This window comes from Doryrhamphus excisus, chromosome 4, assembly GCF_030265055.1.
Source record: "Doryrhamphus excisus isolate RoL2022-K1 chromosome 4, RoL_Dexc_1.0, whole genome shotgun sequence".
Taxonomy (NCBI): domain Eukaryota; kingdom Metazoa; phylum Chordata; class Actinopteri; order Syngnathiformes; family Syngnathidae; genus Doryrhamphus; species Doryrhamphus excisus.
In genome coordinates this window covers 7,785,025-7,807,900 of record NC_080469.1, presented here as the reverse complement: position 1 = coordinate 7,807,900, position 22,876 = coordinate 7,785,025, and the positions used below count along the sequence as shown (strand labels likewise).

The window sequence follows — 22,876 nt, the reverse complement described above, 5'->3', positions numbered from 1 at the left end:
ATAATAATAATAAAAAACATGTAATCATTCTCGTGGACTGATCGCAGTTGCAGTTTGTGGGCGTAATTACTTCAGTTAATACGGTTATGAGACAGCAAATGTAGTGACGTCATTCAAAATGAGGCAATGAAATCATTTGGCATGCTTAAAAGTAAGAACAGTTGAACCAAATAATAATGGACGGACAATATGTTCATTAAAAATGTAGGCCTTTTAGCTTATCTGCTAGTATACCTGCGAAAAATACATCAAATAGTAAGATTCAGTTGGTGATTCAGTAGCTAGTAGCAATTAGAGAGTCAAATTTAAAACTTTTCAGCATACCAGGGTGTCCATATTACAGCAGAAGAAATGAATTGAGCCCTTTTAGTGCTGAGATACTGTCACCTAGTAGAGCCTTTCTTTTGAAAGAACATAAACACACATTGACCTTTTGCTCCCCACATTTTTTTTATATTGCAACATGCACACACAAAGGTGCACTCACGCTACTGGACACACATACCGCACACTCCATAAAGGCAGTCATAACTGTTAACTGAATAATTGATTAGCAGTGAAAATTGCGTAGCTCTAGGGTTTCCAGGATATCATTGTCCTTGTTTCGGGTCAATGAGAGGCAAGGAAAAAGTGAACTTCTCATGCGAGTTGCTCATCATGTACCTGCCCTTCCATGCACCTACATGCACATAGTATACACACACACGCGCACACACACACACGCACACACACACACACACATACACACACACTTTTTTCCATGGCACACTTTTTTTCCGTGTGCAAAAGAAAGCACACAGCTTTCATCCGACATATTCACTGAGCTCATTGGATATCAGGACAGCTGAAGTCCTGAATCATGAGAGGAAGATGCCTCGGGACAAACTGATAACCACAGAAGAAGACAGTAAGTTCATCCTTTTTTTGTGATTTTACAATTTTGTTTTAATTTTCACACTTTTTTGTCACATATTAAAAATATTGAATAAAACTAAAATAAAATATTAAATAAATCTAATCAATTTCCATTTTTAATTTAAATAATTAACTATGAGCTGCATCGTGATTAGCCCGCAGGCCACACAGCTAGGAGGCACGGGTTCGATTTCCCGCTCGGGCATCTCTGTGTGGAGTTTGCGTGTTCTTCCCGTGCATGTGTGGGTTTTCTCCAGGTACTCCGGTTTCCTCCCACATTTGGAGTCACCAATTAACCTAGCATGTTTTTGGAATGTGGGAGAAAACCGGAAAGAGCGGGCCCGCCACCCTCGTGAGGATAAGCGGTACAGAAAATGAATGGATGGATGGATGGATGACTGAATTGAAGCAATAATCAATAAATCTAACAATGACGTATGGCTCAACATCCACAGTATATTGATAATCCTAGGATAACAGGAGCCTATTCTGCAATGTTGAAATATGAACCGTCCTCTTTTTAATGTTATTGTTCATTTTGTAACTATGATCTCTGTGTCTGTAGTTGACATTGACATTGGACTGGAAAGTGGTGAGTGCATGAGCCCAATCCCCTTACAGTGTTTCATGACTGTGAAAAGAGTAGTCTCACTGGCCAAACATTTATACATAATGGGAATTATAGCATTTTACCATTGCAGAAAGAGTCACAATAAGTGTCAATAACTCCAGTCCATATAGAATGTATTTATGTCACAACTACAGCATCTACTGTAAAATACAGGTGACAAGGAACACGATTCTATAAATCCAGAGAAACATGAGCGGGTGAAAGTCAGAGGAAAGAAGAAGAATAGCAACAGGGAAAAAAAGAAGGGAGAATTAAAGAAGAAGACACCAAGAAAGGTTGAAGAGGAGACGGTGGAGGAGGAATCGGAGAGAAAAGAAAGAGGCAAGAGGAGGAGAGCAAAGAATGATGAACATAAAAGTATGAATGAAAGAAAGGAACTGGAAGTTCAAGAAAGTGTGGCAAAGACTGCAAAAAAGAAGAAATTAAAAAATGACCAAGTAAAGCAAAAAGTAATGGAGGTGACCGAAGTTAAGGATAAAAATGCCAAGAGGAAGAATAAAAAAGAACATGCTAGAAAAGAAGAGAGAAAAGTTAAACTTGAAGTAAAAGAAAAGCCACCAGAGGTAAAGAAGAAAAAGCCCAAGAAAGTAATTGAAACAAGGTAAATCCAATCGAATTAAATCCTTAAACAATGGACAGACGTGAAAAAAAAAAAACAAAACACTTTCACATCCCAGTTCAGAGCAAGAGACAAGCGAGGAAGACACCAATGAGGAAGATGATAGCAATGAGGAAGACTTGAGTCCAGAGTATCTGACAGTTGAGGAGCTACAGGAGCTAAAAGAGGAAGTGGACGAGAGGAAGAAACTGATCCAAAGTCTTCGTGGGAAGCCATGGCTGATGAAAAAGAAGCTGATGAGTTTACGGTAACTTAATGGGAAGAGTCACAGGTCAAGCAGTTCATCTGGAGTCAAATCATCTTCTTCCTTCCAGGGAGTCTCAGGAGTTTGTGGAGAAGTATGAAGGTGCTTTGGGCAAAGGGAAAGGTAGGAGGTTCTACGCATACAAGGTCATGATGACCAAGGTAAGATGGCAGTGGCAGCCAAATTGAATTACTCCACCATTTTTGACAAACATTCTACTTAGGTGTATCATTTAGTTGGATTGTTCAGTTCTCAACTGTCTGCCTTTAAAAAAAACTTTTAGAAATGGATGAAGTTTCAACGGGACTTTGAAAATTTCAAAACGGCATGCATCCCGTGGGAGATGAAAATCAAGGAGATTGAAAGTGGGTTTGAAGACCTTAAATCCTTTTCAGACTCTTCAAGTTAGAAGCTGTCTTGAAAAGGTGTCATACATACATACATACATACATACATACATACATACATACATACATACATACGTACATACGTACATACGTACATACGTACGTACGTACGTACGTACGTACATACATACATACATACATACATACACACATACACACATACACACATACATACATACATACATACATACATACATACATACATACATACATACATACATACATACATACATACATACATACATACATACATACATACATACATACATACATACATACATACATACATACATACATACATACATACATACATACATACATACATACATACATACTTACATACTTACATACTTACATACTTACATACATACAGTATTTCAGTTAAGATTTGTGTCACATGCCCCCAATGTGACAGGTCACTTTGGCTCTTCCGTTGCCTCCTACTTCATCTTCTTGAGGTGGATGTATGGCATCAACATGATCTTGTTTGGACTGACCTTTGGCCTGGTCATGGTGCCAGAGGTTTGTTTCTTTATGCCCCCAATAGAATCCAGTTTATTTCCCTCTGTATCCTTAAGGTCAGTGTGTGTTCCTCCTATTTTTGTTAATTAGGCGTTGATGGGGAGGCCCTATGGCAGCATCCCAAGAAAGACTGTCCCTAGGGCTGAAGAAGGGAGCGCAATGAACTTTGCTGTCTTGTGGGACTTTGGGGTCAGTTTATATCTGTGTAATCTTATAGTGCTTTTACTTACTCATTATGATTACACATGCCCCTGCAGGGTTACGCCCAGTACTCTGTCCTCTTCTATGGTTACTACAATGACCAGCGTTCCATCGGCTGGCTCAAGTTCCGTATGCCTCTGTCTTATTTTTTGGTTGGAGTGGGCACAGTGGCCTACAGCTACATGGTGGTCATTCGAACGTGAGCATATTCTTACTGTATCCTTAAATCTATGAAATGTGATGAGTAGTGAATGTCTCTTGTGACTGATGAAAGGATGGCCCGGAATGCAAACGAGACCGGTGTTGGAGATGATAACAGCTTTAATTTCAGCTGGAAAATGTTCACAAGCTGGGACTACCTGATTGGGAACACCGAAACTGCAGATAATAAATTTGCCTCCATCACCACCAGTTTCAAGGTCAATGCAGTTGACCGTTACGCCTCAGTGTAATAGTCATGATACATTAAAACCTACCTTGTGTATCACTTCCGCCACATTAGGAGGCCATCTTAGAAGAGCAAGAGAGCCGAAAAGATGACAACATCCATTTGACGCGCTTCCTGCGGGTAATGGCCAACTTCCTGGTCTTGTGCTGCTTAGCAGGAAGTGGATACCTTATTTACTTTGTCGTGCGGCGTTCTCAGAAGTTTGCCTTGGATGGACTGGAGAACCACAGCTGGTGGGAACGAAATGAGGTACAAGTAAAAAAGTGAAACAGAGAATTAAAGGGAAACTGCACTTTTTGGGACTTTTCTCTGCATTATAACGCCAGAAAACGTGTTAATATGAGCTAGCAAACAATGTACGTCTATTTTGACTTAAGCCCTAGCAAAAAAACAAACAAGTGTTCCATTTACGAACTGACCTGTACATTAACCGAGCTACAGCGATAGCTAGCTCATATTAACTCGCCTTCTTGAGTTATAATGCACAGAAAATTGAAAGAAAATAATATTTAATTAATATTTAATTTAACTAGGGAAATGTACGGCCATGTGGGTTCCAAAAAAATATTAAACACTTACAAATGATGTTAACATGCAGTCAGTGTGGGTTTAGTTCCCATTCAGGGATAGTAAGAACATACGTATGTGCTTTGTGATTGGCTGTGGACCAGTCCAGAGTGTAGTTTGCTTTTTGCTTCAAACCAGCTGGGATAGGTTCCAACTTCCCTCAACTTTGAACTTTGGCATCCACTGTATTGCATTCCTTAATGTAAATGTTTGTGTTTTTCCAGGTAAATATGGTCATGTCATTACTGGGGATGTTTTGTCCCATGCTGTTTGACATCATTAGCACCTTGGAGAACTACCACCCTCGAGTCGCCCTGCAGTGGCAGCTGGGGCGCATCTTTGCCCTCTTTTTGGGAAACCTATACACCTTCATTATTGCACTCATGGATGAGATCAACCTCAAAGTGAGGCCAAATGTGTGCAGATGGGTTGTAATTTAATAACATGTGCGCTGAAAAGTGTGTGTATTTTGCAGAGGGAGGAGGAAAAAATCGTAAAGTTCAATATAACTCTGTGGGAAGCAAGTCTTTACAATGGCACGGAAAACAGTACTGCGCTACCTGCTGTTGATCCCGCTGATGTGCCTCGCGGGCCATGCTGGGAGACCATGGTGGGACAGGTAATTGTGATGCTAATACAGTATCCTATGCTCGCAGGTATGCTGGAGCATAGAAACGCGGAAACATAGAAACGTGGTTACTCTATTCTTGCAGGAGTTTGTGCGACTCATCATATCTGATACCATGACAACCTACACCACATTGCTTATTGGTGATTTCCTGAGAGCTATGCTTGTTCGTTTTCTCAACTACTGCTGGTGCTGGGACCTGGAGGCTGGATTTGTGAGTCAGACTTTTCTAACTGTCTGAAATTTCTACAAAGGCTGTGAAAATATGAGTCAGTAAACTGTTTTCTTTTTAAAATGTTCACTCTGCAAAGCCATCGTACTCTGAGTTTGATGTTAGTGGGAATGTCCTTGGCTTGATCTTCAATCAAGGAATGATATGGTAGGAAAATTATAGTATTTTTTTCTTTAGTCTACCTCACAAATTAAATCTCAGTACCTCCTGCTTTCTTTTAGGATGGGTGCCTTCTACGCTCCTTGCCTGCCCGCCTTGAATGTCCTCCGCCTCCATGTCTCTATGTACCTTCAGTGCTGGGCCGTCATGTGCTGTAATGTGCCGCAGGAAAGAGTCTTCAAGGCGTCTGGCTCCAATAACTTCTACATGGCCATGTTACTGGTCATCCTCTTCCTGTCTACCTTGCCTGCAATGTACACCATTGTCACAATCCCTCCGTCTTTTGATTGTGGACCCTTCAGGTAATGAATTCACTATTTACAAAGTGGGCCTGAGTTTTATATGTCACTCATTCTTTCTCCTTAGCGGCAAGAAGCGGATGTTTGATGTGATCCATGAAACTCTGGAGTCAGATTTCCCAGCCTGGTTTGGAAAGGTGTTTAGTTATGCCTCGAATCCTGGACTGGTGCTGCCCTTCATGTTACTCATGGTGTGAGTAAGAATGTAATAGAGTACAGTACTAATATGTCTGACATAGACAAACATGCTGCATGGTGTCTTCAGAATTTGGCAGAGAATCAAACTACTTGTCTGACCATAATGCCTTGTGAACAAGATTAGTGAACTGGGCAACACTGCAACAATGCCTAATGTAGAAAAGTGCTGTGTGAATATTATTTACCATTTACCAGAATAATCAGTCGGTCTGTCTTACAGGCTGGCCATTTATTACTTGCAGTCCACTTCCAAAAGCTACAAAGAAGCAAACATTGAACTGAAGAAAAAACTACAGGCGGTAAATAGATTTTCCAACTTTTTTAGGTTTTGTAACTTGGAATCGAGTCAGACTCGAGTCACACTTCCGATGACTGACTTTGGACTTGGCTTAACTTGAACTTAACTTTGACATCAATGACTTGACTTGAGCTTTAGCCGGAGGACTTCAAAATAGATTTTCAGTGAAATGTGCCACTTTTCAATGCATTCAACTCACGTGATAGTTATGTCATTTTCAACCAGACAACACATTTTGCCTTTGAACCTGCCTCATTGAATGCATCTGTTAACCTCCAATTACATTTAAGAACTAAGAATGAATGTGTGGATCACATTGCATAAATCCTGAATCATGAAAAAACAATTCAAAATGCATTCATTACAATTGTCACATTTAATAAATTGTTATGTTGTTAAAATTGGATTTTATGAAATGATTTCTCAGGACTGAACATGTTGTGTCCTGACTTAAGATTTGACTTGGGCTTCCACGTATATACTTGAAATTTAAGACTTGAGACTTACACGAGATTTGCAAAACACTGACTTACTCCCACCTCTGCTATGTATCCATGCACCTCTACTTTTTTAATTATGGGCTGTAGCTGTACAGTATGTGTTACATTCCTACAGCAGATGGCAGTAGAGTCATTAGTCAAAAAACAGTCAGGTCAGCCTGGAGTCATTATAAATGTAATAGTGTATTGTATTCTTGGAAAGATTGATACAGAATTCTCTCTTTTGTATTTTGTGGATTTCTCATCCAAGCAAAATGAAGAGAACAAGAAAAAGAACAAACTCGCTGCATTGAAGGCGGCCTTGGATTTGCAAGAGGCCAGAAAAATTGCATCAGAGGCTGAAGACAAACAAGGCCATGAAAGTGAGATATATCCTTCCCATTTTTCTCCCATTTCACAATTTTTCCATTTGTTTCCATTTTCGCTTGTCCTCATTGGGGTCAAGGGTGAGCTGGAGCCCATCCCAGCTGATTTTTAAGTGAGAGGCAGAATACACCCTGGACAGTCAATCACAGGATACACGGACAACCATTCACACTCACTATGGACAATTTAGAGTCTCCAGTTACCTAACATACATACATACATACACACAGGGACAACATGCAAATTCCACACAGAGACGCCTCAAAAGAGATTCAAACCCTCAGTCTACTGACTGTGTGGTCGACATGCTAACCTTGTGGCTGTGTGATACATTACAAGGAAGAAAAGCTGTCGCTACGTTAACATTTTCAAAATTTCAATGTTGTATAATAAAGAGTGTTGTTTCCACAAATGCAAATGATTCCTCCTCCTTATCCATAGACGTGGAGGAAAACCGTACCAGAGGGCAGAGGTCACATCATGACAAGAATGGACGCAACTGTCCTGCTATCAAAGACCAAATGCTTCCAGCCACCAGAGCCACTGCCTCCAGAAGGTATCACCATAGCAACAACGAGGCTTCTGGGTATCTGCCTGGTTTGCCTCTGCAAAGTGACCAGAAGGTGCACAGGGTGCCAAGCCTGAGGAGACACCAAGCACTTTACTGAGAAAAATCACATTGTTGTCAGTGTATACGTGTTGTTTTGCATTAAGCGTATGTACTGTACATATTACATAATGTTCTGATTGCGTATCACAATGGCAGTGTAGTATTACGTCACTGTGTCAGCGGGAAATGCTGTGCTAACATTTTTACAGATTTTGGAACACATTTTGCACACATAAGGCGCACCGGATTATAAGTGCCTCGTAGATTTTTGAGACAATTAAAGGCTTTTAAGTGCGCCTTATAGTGTGGAAAATATGGTATTACTTTATCATTTTGAGTTGCTAATGAGTGCTGAATCAGCACGTAACCATTAGTTACTTCTTTGGGTACCTTAAAGTGAGACATCAAAAGTGAGTAGTCAATGAGTACTGAATCGCCAACTTCTCATTTGTTACTTTTTCTGTGTACTTAAAGTGTGACATCAAAACACGTAATTAATGAGTAAATAATCAATACTTAATCATTACTTATTTCTTTTGCGTATTTAAAGTGAGACATCAAAAAGAGCAGGTAATGAGTATGGACTCTGTACTTCATTAGTTACCCTTTTTGTGTACCTTAAAGTTAAGTGAGTCATTAAAAAGGGCAGGTAATAAGTTAGTACTACAGTACTGAATCAGTACTTAATCATCGGTTACCCTTTGCGGATTACAACATTTTCATTTTCACAATGGCACTTGCTCAATAAGTTGTTTTTAAATAAGTTAACTTATTCTCATTTGATCTATTTTACTTTATTTTATATTGTGTCTTGCCCATTGCAAATGATTGTTTCCTCCATGTCTCTAAAATCCAATCTTCTAGAATTATTGTGTGCATGTGTATTTGCATGCGCATGTGCATGTGTATGTGAATGTGTGTGTGTGTCCCACTTGTGTTCCAAATGTTCCTTGTTTTTTTATCATGCCAGGCACTCTGAACTGCCGTGATCATGAAAAGTGCTATACAAATAAAGCCTGATACGTTGACTGGTATGTACAGACTCCTTTTATAGGATAACACTATTGATGTAAGATTTGGAAGTCATAGTAGTAATATTCATTCTAGTTTTGCTCTTTTCAAACAGTGAACATCAAACTCCTGACTGTTTTCCCTACAAGTTTTTCGCGGACAAAAATTAAAAATGTTGAACTGTTCCTTTAAATACAGTTAAAAAAATAGGTTAAAACTACAAATGTAATCATTATTCACCACTGTATCCATGAAGACAAGGATCCATGGATAGAAATGAAACTAAACTTGTAACATTACATACAAGTAACATGTTTCCTGTGGTTGTTAGCGATATCAGGACATATGGCTCATTAACCATCCTGCCAAATCATCATTCTACACCTTGTTGTGCCTTGATCGCGTATACAAGGGAGAGTTAAATGATGGGACTTGCATAATGCATAATGTATTTTTTTGGCTCCTCGGCTATTGGACTGGCACACTTTGACTAGTCAGTGTGCCAAATTAATTGAGCAACATCCTTCGACTTCATCATGTTACAAGGATGTCTTGTGTCATCAGATCCAGTGTCTGAGTGCTTGTTCTGCTCCGTGGTCCTGTCAATTATCCATCCTCCAACTGACCCGTCATTCAAACATAAACAAATCTTCATTATTATGGAGTGCTTGCTGTGGAGCATCTTGTAAACCATGAAATGAGAAATATATAATCTAACCTAATCTTCTCGGGTAGATGTTAATTTACAGCATTGATCAGATCCTGTTGCATTGATGCTCATTATCAATTCATGGTAAGAAAGTTATCTGAGATCCACAGGACAGAATAATCTCGTCAACATGGCCCAAGATTGTCAATCACATGATTTACTGAAGTCCGAGAAGACGTTGATAGTGTATACAAGTAGCATTGTTTTAGTCTCTCTATAAGTCAGATCCCAATACCAACCCCTGCGATGTCTGCCAGCAAACCCAACCACACAGTAGCATCCTGATATCTCAACTTTCTCTGTCAGACAATAGGTATATCTTATTTCATGACTTTAGTAGAGACGTATATGCACTGATTTGATGTCGGAGCTTGCATTCAACTTTCTTATAGAAATCATTTTTTAAGCTGTAAAAAGTTTTAAATGACATCAATACAACATACATACATGAAAACGATCTAATTGTTTTTGTTATGTATTGTGTAAAACAATTACAGGAACAACATCAAATTTTGAAAGAGCTTGTGTACCACAAATATGCAAATTACCACTCGATAATGTAATCAAATTTTACCTTTATGCCTTCTCACATAGTATCAGCATTTGGGAGTAAATATGAAGTGACAGAAGCAGGGTAAAAATACAGTACAGTAGTCCATTGGTGTGAATTTCTCTTGGAGATGAATAAAGATGTGTGAGAACCGGGGAATGTGAACGTGCATTCAGGGATGGTCAAAGAAAGTGCGACAAAGTGCAGCTCACCTTAAGCATTCAAAAACTAGGGGATTTTTTACTACTATTTTTGAAGCCCCCATCCACCAGTACTAGCCCGGATTTTACTTTTCAGAGAGGTTGTATAGCAAATATGCATATTAGCACTCAATAAGGTCATCAGATGTTACCTAATCGTACTGTATAGTGGTCGGAGTACTGTCATATTACTATCCAGCGTGGGACAAAGTTAGAAGGTACGTTCAAATACTGTCAAACAAAATGGGACAAACTGCTGCTCGCATTAAACATGCAAAAACTGTGGGATTTGTAATTGTATATATGTTTTTAAGAGATAGAGGCCCATAATTCCAAATTTGACAGTCCCAAACATTGACTAGTAGCTTGCGATGGACAGGTTGGTGATTCCTGGTGTAAATGTTCTGAACATCAATCAAACATTTGCAACAATGGCTTTTGGCAAAAATATCAGACCTGAAACTGGGAGAAAGTACTTGGGAGAGAGTACTAGTCCCCCCCGCCTCTCCACTCCACTCACTCCACCTACGTGCAGATTGCCATGGCAACTGCAAAATGACAGCGCAAATGAGAAAAAAAGCAAAAATGAAATAAGTCATGAGTACACAAAATGAGTACATGTTGGCAGGTGTGCAATACTGAATATGTCCTCAAAGAGTACCAAAGGTGTGACAAATTCAAGTTATTTTCTAACCACTTTGCATATTAAAATGAAGTGTCCCTTGTTCTGTTTCAGTTTGTTTAAGAGTTTAAACCAGCGTGAGAGTTGAATAGTAGCGTGGATCTGATATAGGCCAGGTTCTTGTGATCGATTCACTTGATTGGATACATGTCAGTGGTTGGGTTAAAAACAAGACACATTTGTAAATGTGACTCATACTTGAATAAATATTTGAACTTTCCAGAAACATGCAACAGAGAAGGATGGATGTGGCCAGGGACCACAAGTAGATGGTGTACATAAACTGGGCCAAGAGGAGAAGCTGTAGGATAACAACTTGCTTGTTGGGGTAGAGGTGAGGGGCGGATTGGCTTCTCTTGTTCCGCTGCATTATTCAAAAGGACCCATCTGACATTTGACCATAGGCTAGTATAGTTGCTGCAACACTTTGTCAGGGTGACATCATTTACGCCTCAGTTTTATTTAGTAGTATCAAAACAATCTATATCCACTTTATTCTAGCTGTGATTGTCATTCCAAGACTTCAGGTACTGTAGAATGACACATGGCCTCAGGTTAATTATTTGTATAAGCAACCATTATTACAATGTTTATTTGTGTCAAAGCCACTTTCCTTTTCCAGAAGTCAACATGCATTTCAATGCATAGTATTATTAATTATGCAGTAAAAGTTAAGTCATTGTTTGTCATTTTGATTGACATGACCATTGTCTGTTTAAGTGTTGGTCAATTCTGTTTTCAACCTGTCGTCCTCGAATGATCTTTGTGTCGTTGAAGGTTGTCAAGGAGCAGTCCAAATAGGCGGACACTCTCACCTCACCCCACCTCTCCACCCCACCCCATCCCACCCATCCCATGTGTCTGTGTATGTGCGTCTTGTGTTTTTGCCTTCATTGATGGATCAGTATCCTTTGCTCATGGATAGAGAAGAGGAATAACTAAGGAATAAGAAAAAAGGATTAATCAGTGACGAAGAATGCCTCCTAAGAAGAGGAATGACACAAAAATATATGTTGAAGATGGTGAGTATGATTTTTGGAACAGTTTTTCCAATACTTCCTCAAATATTCAAACTACAAATATTCCTTGAATGGTGTATTATTTCTATGTGACTATTTTGTGGCTAATTTATTATTTTGTATTCATTCCAGTTGGGCTGGAGGTGGATGCTGTAATAGACAGTGGAAGTGAAGGTGAGTCGTCAGTGTTTGCTTTTTCTGGCCTTAACGTTAGCACCGTCCAGTCTGCCTTCCCTGAGAGCATCAATCCAGACGTTATTATGAGTGCCAAGACAGAATTTTCATACAGTAATTTGGAATCACTCTTCTTTTCTAGCCAAAAAAAGGTCAATATTTTGTTGAATCGCATTTAGCTTTGATTATAGCAAGCGTTCACTGTGGCATTTCTACAACTTCATGAATGTATGCACATACTCTACACCAGGACATGTGCCAGCCCGGATATGGCTTTTGACTCGTCCAGCTGTAGTGTGTAATAATTCACTGGCTCGTACTGTATTGCTTGTAGATTTTAAAAACATCTTATAACATGTCATTGATGTGTTGATAAACAGTCTTGTTTGATGAAGGTATCGTCAGTATAGTTTTTCTGGCACTAATTGCTTCTCCAAAAAAAATTATTGTTTCAACTGCACTAGTTAAAGAAATTATGGGCTCATTGTTCAAAACAATGCAATTGTTATAGCACCACATTCGAAGAATGGCTCTTATTGAGCACACAATATGAATGGAATCTTTAAGAGTAAACACTCTTAATGCACATCATAGTCATCAAACGTTCCTATTTGTGTATAATTTACAGAGAGCAAAGAACAACTTTGTGTCTGTCTCCTTTCATGTGCAGTCCTGTCTGTGTTATGCAGGCGCTGTTCACATGATGACACATTCAAGTGCACTGCATAGCTCTTGAGTGTTATTTAGGCTTTCAGACACCACTGTAGTCACACTGTGACACGTTTTTATTCACAGTCCCCATTCATTTTCTATACTGCTTATCCTCATGAGGGTGGCAGGCATGCTGGAGCCTATCCCAGCTGTCTTGACGCGAGAGGCGGGGTACACCCTGGACTGGTCGCCAGCCAATCACAGGGCACATTTAGACAAACAACCATTCACACTCACATTCATACCTATGGACAATTTGGAGTCGCCAATTAACCTAGCATGTTTTTGGAATGTGGGAGGAAACCGGAGTACCCGGAGAAAACCCACGCATGCACGGGGAGAACATGCAAACTCCACACCGAAATGCCCAAGCGACATTCCCCACAATTACCCTTTTTTGTTTTGTTGGGGAAGGTAGAAGAATTTCCCGTATTTTCTGAAACTTACTGTTTCCTTACTGTATATTCAAATTCAAATTAACACGTAGAGTTGGGGTTAAATGCCTGAGTTGAAAAATACGGCTAATTATACATTCGGAGATTCTTAACTATTTGCTTACTTAAATCCAAGTTTTCTTGTTACCATATGTATTAGATTGTACAGGTGTGCCTAATGTTGTGACCATATGGGGAACATGTCTATTTACCTTTTCATGGTTGAATTACTCCATCAAACTGTCAAAAACAAAACATCTAAAAATGTCTTTGTTTTAGATGAGGCCAGGAAAAGAAGTAAAAACAGAAGAACAAAACCACAGCGTAAAGCCAAGCACTTCAGTGATGAAGAGGAAGAAGAGGAGGATGAGGATGAGGCACCGAGGAAGAGAGGAAAAAAGAAGAACGCTAAACTCACGGACAGCGATGAAGATGACGAGGAAGATAAGAGGAGTGTGAAAAGGAAAGCCTCCAAAGCTTCTAGGAAGAAAGCGAAGCAGGAGGAGAGCGAAGATGAGAGCGAAGAGGACCAAAGGAGGAAGAAAAAGGGGGGTAAATCCGTGCCCAAAAAGGACAAGGAAGAACAGAATAAAGAGAAGAAAGGGAATGGTAAAGGGAAAAGAGGGAATGATAATGATGGTGAGAAGGACAAAAAGAAGAAGAAGAGGACCTTGAGCAGGTGCAGTATTCTCAGAGATTCTAGCAATTTGTAGCATCTTGGAAAAGCCATGGCACATCATCACTTTTTCCCCTTTCAACAGCTCTTCATCCTCCTCTGACTCTAGTGAAGAGTCTCTGTCGGAGGGCGAGATGGCGATCTTGAAGGAAGAGGTAGAGGAGAAGAAGAAACTCATTGCCACATTAAGGAATAAACCATGGCGTATGAAGAGGAGACTTGTCGTGCTTAAGTAAAGGATGCAAATGAACAAGGCGCCTAACTTTAACTATCAGCCTCTCCTTACTTTTTCACCATCTCTGCCTTTTTAAATGTATGGCTTTGTTCTCTTTTGGCTTGTTTCATCATTTCATTTCAATCAAGCATTTGCGATGACCTGCAATGAGTCTCTTACTGGACTGTGGAGGAATTTTGGTACGGTGTGCGGTGCTGCAAAGTGCACTGGCTTCACCCTGTTGGCGCGGGGTAGATGCGGCGCAGGGCAGGTGTGCCTGGTCTACGAAATTAGAGCCCTTAATGTTATTTTTGTTCAGAAATGGTTTCCATCTTGGAAGTCTTGTTGTTTTTGCCCAGTGTCATTCATATGGTGGAATCATGAACCTTAACTGAGGCAAGGGAGGCCTACAGTTCTTTGGATGTTGTTGTGGGGTCTTTTGTGACTTCTTGGATATTCCATGGGGTTCGCTGGAGTACCAAAGCTTTAGAAATGGCTTTATAACCTTCATAAGCTTTTCCACACTGATAGCTCATTAACTGATCTGTTATGTTTTAATGGGAGGGACAATCACTTTTCCACACAGGGCCATGTTGGTTTGGAGTTTTTTTCTTTTTTTTATACTAAAAAGGTTCATTTAAAAATTGCATTTTGTGTCCAGTTGTGTTGTAATTGACTATATTAAAATTTCTTTGATGGTCTGAAACATTTAAGCGCGACAAACATGTAAAAAAAAAAGAAATCAGGAAGACGGCAAACAATTTTAACACCTGTACATGTCATGATGATGATTCATATTCAACCTTGTTTCCTGCTACTTTATAGTAATTTTCCACCAGTGCCATGAACCCTATAACCTTTAACTAATAAATATTAATTTAACTATAATTTTACAGTCTGTAACATGAATCTGTAGTCCTTGTAAACTTTCTTGGGGTTCTTGGATTCAAACACACATTTTGCCTTTGCAAACACTAAAATGCACTCAACTATGCATGCTTGTAACAAGTAAGTCAAGTATTTATCAATATTTTTAATGTATTTATTTAATCTTATACACACAGCTTTGACAGACGACTGCTGAAACTAAGTCAAAGCAAATATTAGTCAAGCATCTTGCGTGAGAGTCCAGACCAGTGTAGGTTTCTAGGACAGAAAGCAGATAGATGAGCTGCATTGACTTTTTCATGAACTTGACACACACCGCTTGTTGTGGCTTTCTGCTCTGCTGCTTGCCTGCTCTTCTCATCCTTCTTTACTGCCAGCAAATACAAAGCATTATCAATCAGTACGTCATTCCACTTCCTGCTCTTAAGCCCCACCTGCACTGGTTCTACGTTGGCCACTTCCTATCTTCATTGTTCTCAATGCCAGTCACTAACTTTGGGCTTGTCCAATAGGGAGGCGCAGGAGTTTGTTGAAAGGTTTGAAGGTGCTCTTGGCAAAGGAAAAGGCAGGAGGCTATATGCATTCAAAGTCATGATGACCAAGGTAGTCAACATTTTTCTTTACTGATACTGGCAGCAACACAATAGTTGGAGATAATCTCACAAGAATTAATTTTCTCCTAGAAATTCATCAAGTTCAAACGTGACTTTGAGAACTTCAAAACAGCCTGTATACCCTGGGAGAGGAAGATCAAGGAAGTAGAAAGTTGGTATCATGATGACATTCTCGTCTTAGTATAATGCAAATCAACATTTGATTTTCATCCATTTCTCTGCTTGTAGGTCACTTTGGATCTTCTGTGGCATCCTACTTCATATTTCTAAGGTGGATGTATGGACTCAACCTGGTTCTATTTGGGTTCATGTTTGGCTTGGTGGTCCTGCCTGAGGTACAATCATTTCATTTCATTGATTGATGATCAGATGCTATTGTTGACCTGCTTATCTTGTGTATTAGATTCTCATGGGTCTTCCTTATGGGGCCATTCCCAGGAAAACTGTACCCCGGGAGGAGCAGGAGAAAGCTATGGACTTCTCAGTGCTCTTTGAGTTTGGTGTGAGGATCCCTATGATATTTATCTGCTCACTTTGATGTCCAAGTATTAAATCAATAATACTTAGTTTGATATGTAAGGAAAGCCGAAAAACACAGAAACAAACTGTATAAATGTCACCAACAGGGATACTGCAAATACTCTTTTTTATTCTATGGATTCTACAACAATGAGCGAACAATTGGTGTGCTGAAGTTCAGACTTCCTCTGTCATACCTTCTGGTGGGCGTCGGCATCTTCGGATACAGCTTGATGGTTGTCATTAGAACGTAGGCAATACACACACGTAGGGGGCACGTCATTCAGATAGAAATGAATGGCCTTACTTGTTTTTTCATTTCATTTTCAGGATGGCCCGTAACTCTAATGAAGGAGGTGACGGTGCTGAAGAGGGAGAGTTTACTTTCAGCTGGAAGATGTTCACCAGCTGGGATTATCTGATAGGAAACCCAGAGACAGCAGACAATAAATATGCCTCCATTACCACCAGCTTCAAGGTGAGACTGAAATGAGACCGATGCAGTGTTTTCTTTTTGAATCAATAAAAAATTAAAACATACTTGCTGTGCATAATCTCACAAAATGTATTCTTGAATGTCATAAAGGGATGCTAAAATATAATATATACTATGCAGGAATCCATTGTAGATGAGCAGGAGAACCAGAAGGATGAGAACATCCATCTCCGTCGTTTCCTCAGGGTTCTCGCCAATGTTCTCATCCTGTGCAGTCTTGGAGGTAGCGGTTACCTCATTTACTTTGTGGTGAAGCGCTCCCAGGAGTTTGCTGATATGGATAATGATGAACTTTCCTGGTTTGAAAAAAATGAGGCAGGTTAACACAGAGCAATTTGTGTAGACATTGTGGTTTTAATAGAAAGGGAGATGGTTAATTGAGCAGTAATCTCTCTATGAAATCATCAATCAGGTGGAGTTTGTCATGTCTCTCCTGGGGCTGGTGTGTCCCCCTCTTTTTGAAACCATCGCTGAACTAGAAGACTATCACCCTCGTATTGCTCTCAAGTGGCAACTGGGACGCATCTTTGCCCTTTTCCTGGGAAACCTTTACACCTTCCTTTTCGCCCTTTTCGATGAGGTCACTGCTAAGGTAAGACAAATAGCAACACTAACAGTTTAGTTTTGCTATGGATTCTATCTACTACAAAGTACAAAATGGCCAGGCACCATTGTGCCTCAAAGAGCTTGTGATGCTCTTACAACACACTCCCATGTTTCACATTTACCTGTGGTTCCCATCCAAAAAAACTGTACTGAAATATAAGGGGTATATGAAACCATTATGCTACAGTTTTTGTGAAATGACTGAGTGGTTCAAGCCAGAATATTTACCCTTTAAGATTGTTTGGTTTTCTACTACATTCATTATTTCAAATCAAACAATAATTTACCAGCAATTGTCCTGATAATAGTAGACCTTGCTGACCCCCTTCCTGTAGACACACTTTTCTGGGTGTTTTAACTTGGCACCTGTGTACGTAAAAAAATAATATTGCCCTTACTGTAAATCTGAGAAACTTCATTTGACTTCTCATCTATCAGTGTGTTCGTCTGCTATACGATATATTTAACTGAAATGGCTGATCCCAAAAACTATGATGTGATTTATAAAGGAAAATCTTGAAAATTTTCAGGGGTGTCCAAAATTTTTCATACCACTGTAGGTTAGAAATGTCGGACTGGTTGCTGAGGGGCCTGTTCCAAGAACTACTTACGTTCCCTTCAGCAAGTTCTTATGGAATCCCAGCTAGATTTAGACACATCTTCATTAGTTTTGGTCCATGTGTCTCCAGTTGGCTTCTGTGTGTGTTCAAGAATGCTTCTGCAGGACAAATAAACATTCTACTTATGACTTGCTTGCATTTTTTTATTCTTTAGTTGGAGAGTGAGAAGTTGATCAAGAATGCCACTGAATGGGCGTTAAATGAGTACCGTGCTAACTACAGTACCCACTTCAACACCACAGACGTGCCTCCTCCAGATGTGCATCCAGCGGACGTTATCAGGGGACCCTGTTGGGAGACTGCCGTTGGCATTGTCAGTAGTAGTAATAAGTAGTAGTAGTAGTAGTAGTAGTGCTTGGTGGTACGACTTGCACTAACACACTTATCTGAAAAAGTGCGGATTTTTTTTTCAGGAATTTGTGAAGCTGATTGTGTCGGACATCCAAGTGACCTACTTGACCATCCTGATTGGGGACTTTCTGCGAGCTGTCATTGTCCGCTTCCTTAACTATTGCTGGTGTTGGGACCTGGAGGCTGGATTTGTAAGTGCCCTCAGCGCCTCCTTGTAGGCTACTGGGAAAAAGATGTATCTTTCTATTCAGAATTATCCATCAAACCTTTATGCGCATTGTACTGTAAGTTATTAATCAGTTAATCTTAAAGGTGATTTAAATACACTATGTTTATACAATTAGTGCAGCGTGTTATTGAGGCTTGTGTGAGTACAATGCCTGAGGTTCACCTGACACCTTCCTACGTCGTGTCAAGACAGATGATCCCAGTAGTGAGTGAAACATTGCACTCCAGTCCAAACTTAATTACAGGAAGAGAAAGAAACAGAATCAATTGGGAAGAGTACTCTTGCATGCGTTTTTATTAGGGATGTTTGGATCAGGGTTTCGTGCAGCCAATAGCGATCCCGATCATCCATCAGTGAAATCAGCCAATACCAATACCGATCCCGATCGTCCAAGAGTGAATCGACCGATAACGATACTGGCATAAGGGTCACCAAGGTTTTTCCTTGTGAGAGCTACTTTTACAAAACTTGAAAAAAAATGGCCAAGAGCTACTAATTTCTGTAACATTTATATTCATAGCCAAAATATGCTTGTTTTACCACAACATTAACAAAATGCTCCACAACTCATGTTTTTTTTCTGTGCATTTATTTCTCCTCTTCTCACATTATTAACTGAAAACCTGAATGAAAAGCAAGTTTGCCCACCTCTGCTGGGTCCCTCCAGCCACATCCGCTGCCTCCTGAACCACAAATGCAGCCAACCTCTTCAGGCGCCTCTTCCTGCACCAAAAAGGCTACTTAGTGTCAGCATGCTGCTAAATGTGTACTGAGGTGGGACTCATCCCCAAATTTTGACCACACTTGCAAGCGCAGCAGGTTGGGACCGGGGCTAAGTAGCAGCCTGACGGATCATCACATCACAAGCCTCAAACTCAACACACCCGCTTGCCCCCAAATACCGCACCTCACCCCAGTGAGACATATATTGAGGCATGTTTTGCCAGGTGCAAAACTTAAATAACTCTCACAAAAGCAGGAAATCCACATACGCAGACATGATTGTTCTGATCCTGCAGTGGGGGTGGAGCTGATTTCTGGAGGGAATCTGCGTTTTTAAGCAAGTATTGGCCAATATCGATACTGTGGCCGATCAATCGGAGCACCCCTACTTTTTATAATTTAAATGTTGTCATGTTAATTTAATTTTGTATGTGTTTCCAGCCTTCATATGGAGAATTTGATATCAGTGGCAATGTGCTGGGCCTTATCTTCAATCAAGGAATGATATGGTACATTTCTCTTTGCATTATCTCTATGACACCAAAAACTACACCACGTCAATGAACATTTACTGTGAAAAGCTGTTTTTTCTTTCAGGATGGGAGCTTTTTATGCTCCAGGGCTGGTGGGTCTGAACGTTTTACGTCTCCTGTGCTCGATGTACTACCAATGCTGGGCTGTGATGGCCTGTAATGTTCCTCATGAGCGAGTCTTCAAGGCCTCACGCTCCAATAACTTCTACATGGGTCTGCTGCTCCTTGTGCTCTTCCTCAGCCTGTTGCCTGTGGTCTACACAATAATGACCTTGTCACCATCGTTTGATTGTGGGCCTTTCAGGTCAGTGATGGATAGCAAGTTGTAAAGGAGCAATAATGATCAATAATAATCCCATGGTCACATCTTATTTGACCTGCAGCGGCCAAGAGAAGATGTATGATGTTGTCATGGAGACTATAGAACAGGATCTTCCCTCCTTCATTGGCACCATATTCAATTATGCCACCAACCCGGGTCTCATCATGCCTGCTGTTCTTCTTATGGTGTAAGTATAAATAGCACTCACTAAATATTGATACACTTATTCATTGTTTTGATTTGTTTGTTTGAATTTATCACACAATGCTTCATTTGAAACATTTTACTCTACGCAACAGGCTGGCTATCTATTATCTGAACGCTGTATCAAAGGGATACCAACAAGCAAATACGGACCTTAAAAGGAAGATGCAAATGGCGAGCATCAACATTCTCTTACTATGTTTAAATTGTTTCTTTCCAGCTGACGCACGCAAATTATTTTCAACAACTGGGTTTACACTTTAGGCTCGAGATGAGGAAAAGAATCGCAGGAACAACAAGGATAGCACTAATCAAGTCATGAAAGACTTGGAGGACCTGCTGCCAGACAAATCTTTGATACCACCTCCGACTGAGGAAGAGCCACCCCCGCCTGGTATGTTCAGTATAAACACACACATGCACATAACTTTCTCTACTATGTCATCATTTTTCCCTTCATCTTCTCAGATGTTGTCATTGAGAAGGGCACCAAGTCTCCAAAAATGAAGCCAGGTGGAGCAGCAGCCAACGGGAAAGGGGTTAACCTTCAAAGAGATGTTTCATTGGCTGCTTCCAATCCCAGAGGGCCAGTGACCCGGGCCCCTGGACCAAGAGGGAGACCTCCAGGAAATGCAAGGGGGCCTCAACCAGGACCTGGTGGAGGAAGAGGCCGAGGCAGGCCTCCAAGACAATAGAAGTCCAAAGTCCATTGATAGATGTTTAAGAGTCAGGGCGAGCATGATGGATGTTTGGTTGCATGGTACTCAGGGTACATGTATGTTGTCATTGACTGGCAGTCTAGTGAGTAAGTGAGCTGGGATAGGCTCCAGCTTCCTTGAGACCATGAAGAAGCTAAGGAGAAGAAAATGAATGAACGAATTATAATTAGAATAGATTAAGAATGGCCATCTGTGATTAAATCAGTTAAGATATATTTATACAAAGCAAGATATAGAAATGGAAACACATCTGAAGAGTGGTCACTGGTTGTGGATATGGAGAAGCATATGTGTTGATTTCGTTTGGAAATCTATGTAAATAGTAAGTATGTAAATACTTTTTTAAAATAACCACTATTAAAAGTATTCTATTCCGCATCAAATGTCTTTCACTGGTGTATGGTTATGGTGTGGTAAAAATGAAGGCTACTTTATATAGTTATAGCACCATCTAAATTATATTTCCAAAATTTCTGTCAGAACCAGAATTTCTTCATTTGGGGGGCCAAGGTGAGACCATTACTCACATAGGGGTGGCAATAAGTTGATACCTGAAATGCGCAGATGGGGTGGTCACGGCCACCCCTGGCCACCACGAAGCAGATAGATATTAAAGTGAATGTATATCCTACATATCTGTTTTCTTCTCCATAAGTTTCAAAGGCTTAAAGTTTTAGTTATTTATTTGTTACTTGTAGTCAAATATGTGCCTCAACAGTTGAAATACAGTTGACGCTACTTTAGCTTTTAGTGACCTCCAGCGGCAGCTTGGCTCACTACAGGCAAGGAAGATTGCAACTCTAGTCAGGTGAAAAAGTGCCAAACCCCAAATTATGAAATGTTTCATAATTCATTACACAAATACTAGCCTCTAGCGACTAACCAAATATACTGGTGTTATGTTTCCCCTCCCAAGTAGAACACAAACTGATGAAATAAAGGTTGCTCAGGGGGAACCTAAACTAAATTGCATGTAAATCAAAACTGGGTCTTGGGTTCTAAAAGGTGGCAGGGGAATATCAATTCTTCCTGCCACCCACTAAGTCTATCAAGGTGATAGAACAAAAAAAAAACAGTTAAAGAAAAGAATGGAAATCAGTGGACCAGGGGAAGACCAAAACACAAAATCCCACACAGCACAGTTTATTCTCACTAAATATCACTAAAATCAGACATGGTGAATATGCTGAATGAATTCAACAATATTTTGATTTGCTGCTCTTTTGTGAGTGTGTGAGAGTCAACACCCTCAGTTGACTCTCTTAGCATTCAGTGAGAATAAACTGTGCTGTGTGGGATTTTGTGTTTTGGCCTGCTCCTGGTCCACTGATTTCCACTCTTTTCTTTAACTGTTTTTTTTTTTTTGGTTCATTTTGATAGACATAGTGGGTAGCAGGAAGAATTGATATTGATATATTATTGATATTGATATATTATCGATATACTTTAGGTTAGGTTCCCCCTTAGCAACCTTTAATTTCACCAGTTTGTGTTCTACTTGGGAGGGCAAACATAACAGTTGGTTGCTCTAAAGTTCTGAAAATGGAACACTGCATGTACAATGGACCTCAATTTGGAGTCCTTAGTTGCAACCCCCACTTAGGAGATACTCAACCTTTGTCAGAAGGCAGATTTGTTGAAAATTACTGTTCAGTATGGCATCACAGTCAAGCCAAGCAGCAGTAAGAATGGCATTAAAGAGGCTGGTTTCTTATTTGTTGGAGAAGCACGTTCTCCCTGATGGCAAAATCAGAGGATGGTGATGAAGAAGGTGAAACTGACCTTGCTGAGGATGTTCCATTAAAACAATTAGAAATGAAACTCAAGT

General features: G+C 40.1%; 2 protein-coding genes and 1 long non-coding RNA gene across 6 annotated transcripts; 2 read left to right on the top strand and 1 right to left on the bottom strand.

The window, feature by feature from the left end:
- The first annotated feature begins 751 nt into the window (after nucleotides 1-751).
- On the top strand, nucleotides 752-8,858 carry tmc1 (transmembrane channel-like 1). The gene is made up of 19 exons (XM_058070959.1): nucleotides 752-907; nucleotides 1,700-2,147; nucleotides 2,224-2,412; nucleotides 2,480-2,570; nucleotides 2,693-2,774; nucleotides 3,232-3,338; nucleotides 3,429-3,527; nucleotides 3,596-3,738; nucleotides 3,814-3,958; nucleotides 4,042-4,236; nucleotides 4,779-4,958; nucleotides 5,030-5,173; nucleotides 5,268-5,396; nucleotides 5,494-5,561; nucleotides 5,636-5,875; nucleotides 5,940-6,065; nucleotides 6,291-6,369; nucleotides 7,119-7,230; nucleotides 7,676-8,858. The coding sequence occupies exons 1-19, from the start codon at nucleotides 871-873 to the stop codon at nucleotides 7,900-7,902; spliced, it is 2,841 nt and encodes a 946-aa protein (XP_057926942.1). The 5' UTR covers nucleotides 752-870; the 3' UTR covers nucleotides 7,903-8,858.
- Nucleotides 6,285-14,290, bottom strand: LOC131128271 (uncharacterized). Of its 2 annotated transcripts, XR_009129614.1 has the most exons (3): nucleotides 13,547-14,263; nucleotides 10,771-10,862; nucleotides 6,285-7,875 (listed from the first exon to the last, which is right to left on the bottom strand). It is a non-coding gene; the product is annotated as an uncharacterized LOC131128271 (long non-coding RNA). The 2 variants fall into 2 exon arrangements; XR_009129613.1 differs by lacking the exon at nucleotides 10,771-10,862 and having other exon boundaries at nucleotides 13,547-14,290.
- On the top strand, nucleotides 11,807-21,419 carry tmc2b (transmembrane channel-like 2b). Of its 3 annotated transcripts, XM_058070957.1 has the most exons (20): nucleotides 11,807-12,018; nucleotides 12,148-12,189; nucleotides 13,614-14,013; nucleotides 14,096-14,242; nucleotides 15,625-15,715; nucleotides 15,796-15,877; nucleotides 15,955-16,061; nucleotides 16,130-16,228; nucleotides 16,353-16,495; nucleotides 16,576-16,723; nucleotides 16,862-17,056; nucleotides 17,154-17,333; nucleotides 18,122-18,280; nucleotides 18,381-18,509; nucleotides 19,712-19,779; nucleotides 19,868-20,107; nucleotides 20,187-20,312; nucleotides 20,425-20,503; nucleotides 20,594-20,723; nucleotides 20,798-21,419. In XM_058070957.1, exons 1-20 carry the CDS (start codon nucleotides 11,973-11,975, stop codon nucleotides 21,022-21,024), a joined length of 2,838 nt encoding a protein of 945 aa, XP_057926940.1. In that variant the 5' UTR covers nucleotides 11,807-11,972; the 3' UTR covers nucleotides 21,025-21,419. The 3 variants fall into 3 exon arrangements, with proteins under 3 accessions (XP_057926940.1, XP_057926941.1, XP_057926939.1); XM_058070956.1 differs by lacking the exons at nucleotides 11,807-12,018; nucleotides 12,148-12,189 and adding an exon at nucleotides 12,932-13,314; XM_058070958.1 differs by lacking the exons at nucleotides 11,807-12,018; nucleotides 12,148-12,189; nucleotides 20,425-20,503; nucleotides 20,798-21,419 and adding an exon at nucleotides 12,931-13,314 and having other exon boundaries at nucleotides 20,550-20,697.
- The last annotated feature ends 1,457 nt before the right edge of the window (nucleotides 21,420-22,876 follow it).

Coding starts and splice junctions, on each gene's coding strand:
- tmc1 (XM_058070959.1), top strand. CDS start 871: ATGCCTCGGGACAAACTGATAACCACAGAAGAAGACA. Junction 908..1,699: donor GATAACCACAGAAGAAGACA/GTAAGTTCATCC, acceptor TGTAAAATACAG/GTGACAAGGAACACGATTCT. Junction 3,959..4,041: donor CCATCACCACCAGTTTCAAG/GTCAATGCAGTT, acceptor CCGCCACATTAG/GAGGCCATCTTAGAAGAGCA.
- tmc2b (XM_058070956.1), top strand. CDS start 13,191: ATGTGGGAGGAAACCGGAGTACCCGGAGAAAACCCACGCATGCACGGG. Junction 16,062..16,129: donor GCTTGGTGGTCCTGCCTGAG/GTACAATCATTT, acceptor CTTGTGTATTAG/ATTCTCATGGGTCTTCCTTA. Junction 17,057..17,153: donor CCTGGTTTGAAAAAAATGAG/GCAGGTTAACAC, acceptor ATCATCAATCAG/GTGGAGTTTGTCATGTCTCT.